Below are 12,165 nucleotides of genomic sequence, written 5' to 3'. Positions count from 1 at the left end.
ACAAGAAAGAAAAGCTTGTAGTTAGTTCAAGGATCGTTGGCCTTTAGGAGTGTTTTCCAGTGGTTTCCATGTTGGGGCACCATGCCCTGGCCCCAAAGTCTGCCTTCAGCATTCCCTGGGAACCTTGCTGCTCCATTCCCTTGCTGTTCCGCTGTACTCCCCCAGTGCTTTGCCTCGGTGTGGCACACCCCTTCACTCTTAATCCTCTTAAATTGACAACAGATTATGTAACTCCCACAGAATTATAACCACAGGCATAGATGTTAAGACTTTACAAGTATTTTGGAAGGACACAATTCAGTGTAAAACAAATAGTAATACCAGAATATCAAGTAGATTCAAGTACTGTCAAGGATGCTGTGGATGGTGTCATGTTAAACTTGTATTGACTATGACCATATTGCATTCAATATAAACTATTAACTATTTCTTTACCCTCCTCCCAGGCCACCTCCACCACAACCGAAAGTATCATCTCAGGGAAATTTAATTCCTGCTCGCCGAGCTCCTGCACCTCCTTTATATAGTTCTGTCACTTGATTTCTTTTACCCGTTCCTCTTGCTCTAATGTCTTCAGGGAATTGAGCTGATGATTTTTTTCCCCCTTGTTGTTTTCTTGATAAACCTTTCTTCCTGCTGCAACTCTGAATGAAAGGAAAATACCAGGATAAAAAATTGTACTAACACAGAGAAACAAGAACTAAGTATCAGGTATTGGTAAATAGAAGGAAATTCATTAAGCCACAGATTTGAAATAAAGCTTCCATTTCCATCACTGAATAAACTGTATTAGGTTATCTATCAGGTTAATGCATTTTACATGATTGTTATTTTGAATATGTGATTGTAGTGATCCTCAACTTAACTGTATTAGATTAAGTTTTTTCATTTTGTGCTTTAATATTATTCTGAACTTTTTACTTTAGTTATTATTAATGTAGATTCTAATTGAACAGGTAATAATCTAATACCTGTGAAAATGCACTAATTAGCTGCCAATAATGAATACATTTCATCTTGCATGCACTAACAATCATTGTTTTTAGATGATTGCACAAGAACCACAACTATGACTTTATATTATTTTAAAGGAATAAAATACTCTAAAATGTGTGTACATTCACACAGTTATTAGCTCAATTTTTACAGTCTTCAGCTATGACAATGATTAGGAAAGTTAATTTAGTATTAGAATTTCTAGTGTGAATCATATTGAAGCATGGCACCCTTTTGCAGTGCATAATTATTTAAAATAAATGATAAGATTTAAGGTACGACGTATTTAATAGAATTAATCTGAGATTTTGTTGATTCATGGCTATAATAAAGCAGAAAAAATTATAATAACTTTACTCAATTGAGCTATTATAAAACCACTAAAGAATTTCATGAGCACTTTAAAAATTAAGTCTAAAATCTGAACTTTCAAAGTTTACTATGAATATCATGTAGAATGTTCACAATTAGTAAGGTGTGCTGGATCATGTCTCAGTTGTCACTAATATTTTCAAAGGAATGAGGCTGGAGGAAGGAAGGAAGAAAAAGTATATTTGGCTTTGTTTTGTTTTTAGAGGATTGCAGAACTAGTGTGGCATTTGTGAGTTATATTCCCAGCTGTGTTAAAAAAGGAATTATCACTGTGGAAGAGATGATATGGACAGTGCAATCTTAAACACTAAACTTTTTCATAATCTTTCATAATAAAGTTTAATAATAAATTTATTAATAGAATTTCATTAGTTTTTTTAAAAATTGGTTTGTGTTTATATTCATATACAAATACAACATTTACAATAAAGAAAATACTTGAAATTCTGGTTTTTGTCTTTCTCTAACTTCATAAAGATTCAATTATTTCTTAATGAAGATTTTATTCTTTTAAATAAAACACTAGTTAATCTTATATGGATATTAAAAAACAAAAAACAACCAACATCACTGCCATCGAGTTGATTCTCTTTCATAGCTACCCCAGAGTAAACTGCCTTACCGGTTTCTGAGGTGTAAATCTTTGAGAGCAGAAAGCCTCGTCTTTCTCCCACGGAGGGACTGGTGGGTTCAAACTGCTGACCTTGCAATTAGGAGTCTGGCTCCTAATTCACGATGCCATCAAACCACCATAGGTCACCAGATTTTCAAAGTTATTCAAAGTTTGCACAATGGCGTTTTGTTTTTAAAGGAAAACAGATTGTTCTGAAGAATGGAGACTATTTAAATCTCTGAAGATAACCCATTTCTAAACAAAACATGAGTCATCATATCTCTGTGATAGGTGAAGACAAGCTCTCTTTTGTCTTAGTCTAGTTAACTGCCATCAAAAGAAGGTTACTTGTGTCAAAGGAAAAAAAAAAAACATTTTGAAGTCAGTGGTAACATCGCTATTTTTCCCCCCATGGATTTTTTTTTCAAACAAAACTCAAGTGGATGTCTTTCCAAATCACTGAAGCTTTGCAACAGGTGTAAGAATGCTGTGTCACATAAAACAACCGTTTTCAGATGAACTTGGTGTTTTAAGGATGGTCAAGAAGACATCCAAGATGAGTCCAGAGAAGGAAGATAACACTGAAGAAGGAAGAAAGTGTAGCTTAAGTTTAGAAACGGGTGGAAGAAAACTGTAGCATTACCACTGATACCATGTCTCCTCAGCGTGGAATTGCATAGTTCAGCATTTTCAATGTTAAGCAGACAGCTTGGTCTCAACAAGCTTTTTTTTTGCAGAACTGTAATGAATTCTCTGTTTAGGCCATTCCTGGGGTCACTCAAATCCAGGGGACGTAGGTGGCTGTTGCTTGAGCACCAGGGCACGTATGTCAAGTCCGAATTCACAAGCAGACAGTTATTCTCAATGTCTTCAAGGAGGTCTGCAAGCAGTACTTGGTGCAGATGGCCCTTGAAGAAGGCAACCGAGTCCAAGTGGAGATGCTGGAGCTGATGCAGTCTAGTGGACTGAGAGCCACTTGCACCATGGGAATGCCAGGGAACCCTGTAGTCGGACACGTTATGGAGCCCTTAAGGTGCCTTTTGGGACAACTTTTAATTCTCTCATAGCCTTCTAGTCGTCCCTGAATGTGCAGCCACTCTTATAGGCTGAGTTGTTTTGTCTAAGCTATACACCTACATGGTCATAGGGCCTCATCCTAGCCCTACGCTAGCTTTCTAAACGATCCTTCCTGCAGAGAAGCTGCAAAGCCCCCCCACAGAAACAGTGAGAAAGTACCATAAACCCTGAAGTCTGGGACACGAAGTCCCCAGCAGAGCAAAATAAGCATCCCCTATAAATATTTTCCTAAAATATCCCATCCAGTTTCCCTGCCAGCAGCAGTACCATTTGAAACCTGAAGCCATTAAAGGACTACAACCCTTATTTATAAAGTCCTCCAGCATGGACTTTTGATCCCTGTTAATTCCCCTTGTAACACCCCCAATATTACCAGTCAAAAAGACAGGTCTTCCCAGAAGGATCAAGATCTGTGAATAATAAATGAAGCAGTGATCCCACTGCATCCAGTAATGCCTAACCCCCATGCACCCTAGGGGGAATTCCTAACTCCACACAGTGGTACAGCATCGTGGACTCAAAGGATGCCTTTTTCTGCACTCCGCTGGATCCACAGAGCCAGTTCCTTTTTGCCTTTGATTGGAAATTAGAACAGCACAGTCACACACCAACTTTCCTGGACTGTGTTGCTTCCAAGATAGCCCCCATGGGATGATCCAATGGTCTTTTAAACACAAAGTGAGCAAATTCAATTTTATAGAACTTGTCGTCACTGGGGATGAGTCTTGTATTTACCAGTGCCATCCTGAGTATGACAATATGGGTGTGGGCCCTATCTAGTCTCCTCAGGCTTCCTTACTGCCGTGAGGCAGAGGTCAGACAGCCTCCATGCTCCTTCCTCCTTTACCCAGCCCGACAGCAACCATTCCTCCCAGAGCACTGCACTTCAATGGTGGCTCCTACGATTCAGTGCAATGGCCACTCAGAGTTCACAGACAAAGGGTTTTATGAAGGAAGTTAACCATAAGTCAGAATCAGTAAGCAGTAAGGATACCATGATTTGTCCACAGTAGTGCCTTTTCTCAGCAGTCAAATCTCTGGTCCTCAGCCTCTCAGCCACATCATTCTCAGCCTCAGCCATGTTGTCCCTTAGCTTCTGCCTCCATGGGCCAACACACCCATTTATCCCTCTACTTAACAGTCCTGTGGTCTCAGCACTGCTCCCCTGTTCTGTCTCCTGGTCTTCTGCCTCTGCCTCTGGCTCATCATGGCTACTTTGTCTCTTGGTCCCTATGCTGCTGCCTAATGTGTGTCTGGTTTCGGTGTCTGCCACTTCAGATGGAGATCTGAAGCATGCTCCACTGGTGGCTCTTTGGATGATTCTGGCATTTCTCTTGTGTGTCCCTGCTTCTGAGATGGCTCTTAAACAGAGGGGTGGCTTTTATAGAGGTATGATTTTTCTCTTCCAGCAGGACCATACCCCCAAGGAAACAAAGGATGGTGGCTGTACACACTCTCTAGTAAGGTGAACATTTCTTGTTGCTGTTAGGTTTAATTGAGACGGTTCTGACTGATAGCAACTCTATGTACAATAGACCAAAGCACTTCTAGGTCCTGCACCATCCTCACAATTGTCATATTTGAGCTGTATTTGACCTGTTATTTCTTCTAGTGGGCTAGCCCATCTTGAATGCCTCTCTTTTATGATGTCCTTCCACTTTGCCAAGCAGTATTGCCCTCTGGGGACTAGCCTTTCCAAATGACATGTCAAAGGCACGTGAAATAAAGTCTCACCGTTCTTGCTTCTAAGGAACATTCTGCTCTTACTTTTTCCAAAACAGAGTTGTTTGTTCTTCCGCAGTCTATGGTACTGTCACCACTCTTAAGCAGCACCATAATTCAAATGCATCAATTCTTCTCTGGTCTTCCTCAGTCAATATCCCACTCACACAAGACCTGGAAGCAATTGACAGTATCCTGGCCTGGGCCAGGCACACCTTAGTCCTCAAAGTAATCTCCTTGTTGTTTAATACTTTAAAGAGGTCTGTGCAGCACGTCTATCCAATGCAGCGTGTCATTTGATCTCTGACTGCTCTTCCAATGAGTCTTGATTGTGGATCCAAGCAACGTCCATGTTGTCTACATTTATCATGATGTTACCTTCTGGTCCAGTTGTGTGGTTGTGTTTTGTTTTGTTTCCTTCACTGAATTGTAATCCATATTTAAGGTTGCAATTTTTGATTATCAGCAAGTGCGTCAAGTACTCCTGAGCCAGCAAGGTTGTCATCTGCCTATCTCAGGTTGTTAATAATAAGCTCGTCTCTGACCCTGATGCCACATTCTTCTTCAGCTAGACCAGTTTATTTGTTGATTTGCTCAGCCTACAGATTGAATAATAAGGTGAGATGATGCAACCCTGACTCACAATTTTTTCCCCAGAAGTTTTTTATTATAATAGTATTTTTAAACGAAGAGAGTGTGTTCTAGTTACTTGGGCCTTTTGTAGCCACAAAAGCAAGGACTGACTCTTGTGCACAGGGTCAGGTTTATTCAAAATTCAAGTAGTAGGTACAAGTCTACTACACTTTCCCATTCTAAAAAAAAAGTATATAATTCACATATCATACAATGTAATAATTCAATCATAATAAGAAGACGTGCCATCATTACCATAATCAATTTCAAAACATCTTTCTCATTCGCTCCCCATTTTCTCCCAACCTCTCCTGGCACATGCCTAGGTAATTAATCCAGTTACTGTCTCTTTAGATTTACCTATCCCGGATTTTATACACAGAAAATGATACAAAACATAAATAACAAATTAACAATGATGCATAGAAAAACAATAGAAAAGAAAGCTGAAAATATTAAAAATGAACATGTTTAAAATGGCTCAAAAAGGAGATCAAGTGATAAAGTGTTACATTTTAACCAAATTACAATCGCCTTAATGGACTTAAAAATGGTCTCTGTCTGATAGCAAGGCTGCTGACATCAGAGGGGATTCACCGGAAGCTTAATCCATGTGGGGGTCCTGTGAATGGATTTTGAGCTTCTACTTTTGTGTTAGGTAGATGATTTTATGTTGACTAGATAGATATTCATGACTCGGGGTGGTAGCTTGATGATACCTCTTTGGGGGTGTGGCCTTTTGTATAAGAGTGAGGGATTCTGGGAAATCTCTCTGCAGCTCCACCTACCTAGCTGCTGGAACTCTGCCTGCCTCCACAGCTCTGTGTACACCTTTCATGATTTTAAACCGTGCAGTACTCCCATGTTCTATTCTCACAGCTACCTTTCTTGATCCATGCACCACTGTCATCCTGTCCATTGGCATAGCAGAGAATCCTCCAGAATGGGATTCTACCCACAGGTATAGAGGCCAGAATTTGTAATACGTCACAAAGCGGATGATTGTTAGAAGGGCCATATTAATTTGACTACACCTCACATCCAGAGAGTAAGGTCTAATCAAAACAGTGGCTTCAAAGGAGATTTGCTGAACCAGTTAAATGCAAGATAGAGAAGTTAGCACGATAGGTTATGGTTATGTTTGGAGGACTCCCAAAGGAGTAATCTCGATAATGTTCTTGAAGGACACTGGAAGATGCTGAGGTTTATTAGAAGATTGAAAACACCGTTATTGAGAAAAGGCCAGGAAATTTGCACTGAGGAGGTTTTCCATCACGATGATGCACCGATGAGAATTTCATTGGGAAACCATACCCCATCCACTTTACAACTCTGATTTTGTCACTTCAGACTTCCCTTTGATCCCCAAACTACAATATATTTTAAAGAAGACAGTTTGAGTTTCTGGAGGATACCAAAACATCTTTAAACTTGGCTGCAAGAAACAAACGACAAGGAGCTGGACATGAGGTGGGGTTAGATATATATTCTCCATCCAGACCTCTTTACCCTATTTTGGCACTAACCATTTTTCTTATGGTACTCTACTTCCAGGTTGGCTGCGATAATTCATTGTAATAGCCACACAGAACTCAGTGACAATATTTACGATTAAATGGGCTAACCAGGGGCATTAGTAGATTACCACAAGACAGGATCAGTAAACTGTAAGGATCAGTAAACTGTAAACTGTCATTGGTCCACAGTAACACCTCTCCTTAGCCAGCAGCCACATCTCTCGTAAGCAGCTTCTCCACCAACTTGTCTCTTGACTTCTGCCCCAGTGTACCAGAGAGCCAGTTCACCTATTACTCTCTCTTTCAGTCTAATGGTCTTCAGCCAGATGAAGAGAAGATATACCCTGTAGTCTCAGTGCTGCTCTTCTGAGCCTCCATGCCATAGTCACTGTTGCATCTGATCCTCAAAGGGGGATCTTGGACATACTATTCCAAAGGTCCTTGAATTTTTCACTGTGTCCAAATGGCTCTTATATATTCAGGAATGCTTTGATGGAGGTGTGGAGTACCATAAGAAAAATGGTAGATGCTGAGGTTTATTAAAAAAGAAGTGTATCAATCTTGATATTCTTGTTTAATAAAAAGTTTTATGTGACTTTATAGCAGTACTCCCCCGCCCCCCCGCAAGTTTGTTATCATCTCAGTCCATACATCCATTCATTGTGTCTAGCACATTTGTACATTTGTTGCCATCATCATTTTCAAAACATGTTCTTTCTACTTGAGCTCTTGATATCAGCTCCTCATTTTTCCCCTCCCTCCTCCAACCTCCCTCCTTCATGAACCCTTGATAATTTATAAATTATTATTTTTTAATGTTTTACACTGACCGTTTCCCTTAACCCACTTTTCTGTTGTCCGTCCCTGAGAGGGTGTTATATGTAGATCATTGTGATCGGTTTCCCCATTTCTCCCCCACCTTCCCCTTACTTTCCTGGTATCCCTACTCTCCATATTGGTCCTGAGGGGTTTATCTGTCCTGGATTCCCTGTGTTTCCAGCTCTTATCTGTACCCCTGCACATGCCCTGGTCTAGCCAGATTTGGAAGGAAGAATTGGGGTCATGATAGTGGGGGTGAGGAGACATTAAAGAACCAGAGGAAAGTTGTGTGTTTCATCGGTGCAATACTACACCCTGACTGGCTCGTCTCTTCCTGTGACCCTTCTGTAAGGGGATGTCCAATGCTCTACAGATTGGCTTTGGGTCTCCACTCTCTAATCTCCCTCATTCACAATGATATGATTTTTTTGTGTTGGGTTGTTGATGCCTAATACCTGATCCCATTGGCACCTGATCACACAGGCTGGTGTGCTTCTTCCATGTGGACTTTGTTGCTTCTCAGACAGATGGCCGCTTGTTTATCTTCATGCCTTTAAGACCCTAGATGCTATATCTTTTAATAGCCAGGCACCATCAGCTTTCTTCACCACATTTGCCATGCACCCATTTTGTCTTTAGCAATCATGTCTGGAAGGCAAGCATCATTGAATGCCTGGTTATTAGAACACTTTGTTGAGGGAGTACTTGAGTAGAGGCCTAATGTCTGTCTGCTACCTTAATACTAAACCTATAAATATATGTATATAGATCTATTTCCCTATCATTATATATCAATATATTTACATATGTACATGCCTATATTTAGATCTCTATAAATGCCCTTTGCCTCCTAGTTCTTTCTTCTATTTCCTTTTACTTTACTTTTCTCTTCCCACTATCATGCTCAGCCTTCATTCGGGTTTCAGTAATTCCTCTCGGTTACATTGCCCTTGATCACTCCCTACCAGGCATCCTATGCCCTCCTCGCCATCAATTTTAGATCACTTCTTGTTCCCTTGTCCCTGGGTTTGTTAACACCCACTTCCTTTCCACACTCCACCCCCACCCCCCGCCTTCCCTTCTCCCATGTCCCCCTGAATCATCAGACCGACTGTTTTCTCTTCGGGATTGTTTATCCTGCCTATCTTATCTAGATAGATATGCAGAGACAATAATAAGCACAAAAACAAGACAAAGCAAAACAAAACAAAAAACAAGAGAAAAGAAGAAAAGCCTATAAATAGTTCAAGGTCTGTTTGTTGACCTTTAGGAGTGTTTTCTGGTCAAGTCTGATAGGGTGCCACACCATGGCTCCAAAGTCTATTTTTGGTATTCCCTGGGGACTTCATTGCTTTGCTCCCCTGGCTGCTCTGTTGCACGCCCTTAGCATTTTACCCCAGTGTGGTGGGGTCAGATCAGGCACAATTCCCGCACTGTGCCACCTTTGTTGTCCCTCAAAGCACTATGGGTCAGTGAGGGATGTCATGTCTCATGATGGGGCCGGCCCTATGGTCCTCTCTTTGCATTGCTACTCTGAGCAGGAATATCATCCTCAGGGCTTGGGCCAGGATGTGTTCCACCCTTTCCTTCCCTTTTCGTTTGTTCCTGTGTGCTCTGATCAGACGTGCCCCTCTCCCCTGTAGCTTCAGTGCGTCCTCTGAAGTGCATTCTTCTGGGGGGAAGGGAGGCTGTCCATGTAGTTGGGATTGGGGCGGGCCCATCAGACATTTCTATTGGTTCTTGATGCCGGTATGTTGTAGCGGCACTTTTTACTTACCCTCTTAGTTTATGTAGTTCTAACTTAAGCTGGTACTTGATTTATTTCTGGTAGCTGTTAAAAATTGTAAAACTTCTTGGTTATGGATCCTACCTAAAAACTGAAAATAATTAGACACTTCCTTACCATCTGCTGAAGATGTTAATGATCAAATATCAGTAATGTGTACATTTTATATCAAGGTTTGAGTATATGTTCACAAACTTAAGTGTGCAGAACATTTCACTCCCCCTTTCTATCAAGGAAATACCTAGATTGCTAACCATAGATTCAACACAATCCAGAGAAAGTGCAAGTCAGAATTTATTAAATTCCTTAAATGTTTGCCGAAATTCTACCATGCTGCAAGGACTCCATTAGGCACTGGGATATATGAGGGGTGGCTAGGTCACACTTCTTGTCCTTTAGAAATACAACATCTAGTTACAGAGAAAGCCAAATACACAAATATAATGCAACATCTGCTGCACTAAAAACATCAACAAAAAGGGTCATGGTGAGTTAAAGAGCAAAGAAACAACAGGACAATAAGTCTGTCTTTTAAAATCATTCTTGATCACTTTGCACTGAGTCTAGGCAAGTATGTGCTATAAAGCAGCTCCGATCACACTAGCCTCCACCTTACGGTGACTCATAGAGACCCCACCTAGGATTTCCAAGACTGTCAGATAACCAAATCAAAGCCCCTGCCATTGAGTCGATTCCGACTCAGAGTGACCCAAATAGGGCAGGGTCGAACTGCCCGTGTGGGTTCCGGAGACGACCACTTTACAGCAGTAGAAAGCCTCGTCTTTCTCCATGGAGTGACTGATGGCTGCTAACTGCCTATCTTGAGGTTAGCAGCTCCCTGGAGCACACAGCCCCATCTTTCTCCCTGAGGACACAGAGGAACCAAACGAAACCAAATCCCGCGGAGGAGAGACCTGGGGTTCTGGAACACGTGGGCTCGCAGCGAGTTTCACATCCACCGCCCTTCTCCAGACTCCATCATCAGGAACCATCTGATAGAAAACAAGCACGATGCATGTGTTTGCCTTTCAAAGTTCATCACTATCAAACGCACAGGGTGGGGAGACCACACTACAGAGGTCACTGTGGTTGGCCTACTGCAGAAGAGCAGCGAGCCATCTGGGGGGCGGGAGGCAGCGCAGTGGCCGCGCGGCTCTCGGGCGCCGGACTCCAGCCGCTCAACTGCCACCCCTGCACAGCATCCATCCCGGGGGAGCGGAGAAGCCCCATCATGTTCAGCCTAATGTTGCTGCTGGCTGGGCTGGGTGGCTTGCTGGCAACAACTCCAGGTAAAACAATGCAAGTCCTGCTAGTTCAGTCGTGGCCCTAGCAAGGTTTTCTTTTTCTTCTTTACCTGCTCTCTAGTGAAACAATGCAATTTGATCCAAAACCCGAGGTCCCACCCTGCCAGGGTGTCCTCTTGCCTGGGAAATGGGTCCTCTTTTAGATGCTCCCCAGGGACTAGAGCAACAGCTGCAAGAACAGTAGTTACCAGCATTGTAATAAGTCCAAAGAGAATCTAATTATGCTCCGAATTTTGAGCAGTCTTTCTGGTAGGTCTGTTTCCAACGTATCAAAACTCTCTCTGAGGGCACTGTTTCTTATAACTTGTCCTGCAGAACAAAAATCTATCGCGTATGCCGTTCTGCAAAGACACGGTACAGGAAGATACAAAGATCAAAAGACTGAGTCTTCAAACAAGTCTAAATGGAGAAGGGGTATTTAGATGCAAGTTTTTGATATAAGGAGGGTTCAAAAAGTTTGTGGAAAAAATTCCATTATCTTTCAATTTCATGTTCTCAGGAATTTTAAGATAGCACCTTCCTATTTTTACACTATATTCGGCATCTTGTCATCCTGCCACTACTTTGAACGTCACAACAAAACCGTTTTCTACCGAGGAATTGAGGAACATTTTGTTGTTTCATGTCATTGATTGTAATCCCCACAGTGCAACATCAATGATCCCACTTGTTCCCTGTATTTCCTGTTTCCATCACCCCTTCTTCTTTTTAAAACAAATCATTTTATTAGGGCCTTGTACATCTCTTACCACAGTCTATACATACATCCATTGTCTCAAGCACATTTGTACATAGGTTGCCATCATCGTTTTCAAAGTATTTTCTTTCTACTTGAGCCCTTGGTATCAGCTCCTCATTTTCCCATTCCCTTTCCCCTCCTTCTCTCCCTCCCCCCTTCCCTCATGAACCCTTGATAATTTAGAAAGTATTATTATTTTTTTATGTCTTGCACTGTCCGGTGTCTCCCTTTACCCCCTTGTCTGTTGTCCATCCCCTGGAAGTGGGTTATAGATAGGTCATTGTGATTGGTTCCACCTTTCTGCCCCCACCTTTCCCTTACCTTCCTGGTATGGCTACTCTCAATATTGGTCCCGAGGAGTTTATCTGTCCTATATCCCTGAGTTTCCAGCTCTTATCTGTACCCATGCACATGTTCTGGTCTAGCCAGATTTGTAAGGTAGAATTAGGGTCATGATAATAGAGGGGAGGAAGTATTGAAGAACCAGAGGAAAGCTGTATGTTTCATCAGTGTTATAGTGTACCCTGACTGGCCCATCTTCTCCCAACCACCCTTCTGTAACGGGATGTCCAATTGCTTACAGATTG

General features: G+C 41.8%; 1 protein-coding gene across 1 annotated transcript in view; it reads left to right on the top strand.

The window, feature by feature from the left end:
• ADAM9 (ADAM metallopeptidase domain 9) overlaps positions 1-1,812 on the top strand; it is a 175,810-nt gene extending 173,998 nt beyond the window's left edge. Inside the window, exon 22 of the mRNA XM_030884665.2 lies at positions 447-1,812. Within this exon, the coding sequence (XP_030740525.1) occupies positions 447-540 (94 nt within the window). The 3' untranslated portion in view covers positions 541-1,812. The remainder of the gene's footprint in view (positions 1-446) is intronic.
• The last annotated feature ends 10,353 nt before the right edge of the window (positions 1,813-12,165 follow it).

This window comes from Echinops telfairi, unplaced genomic scaffold (genome assembly GCF_000313985.2).
Source record: "Echinops telfairi isolate 266 unplaced genomic scaffold, ASM31398v2 ScPeMD7_9;HRSCAF=40, whole genome shotgun sequence".
NCBI classification, from domain to species: Eukaryota; Metazoa; Chordata; class Mammalia; order Afrosoricida; family Tenrecidae; genus Echinops; species Echinops telfairi.
This window is presented reverse-complemented; position numbering and strand designations above follow the sequence as displayed.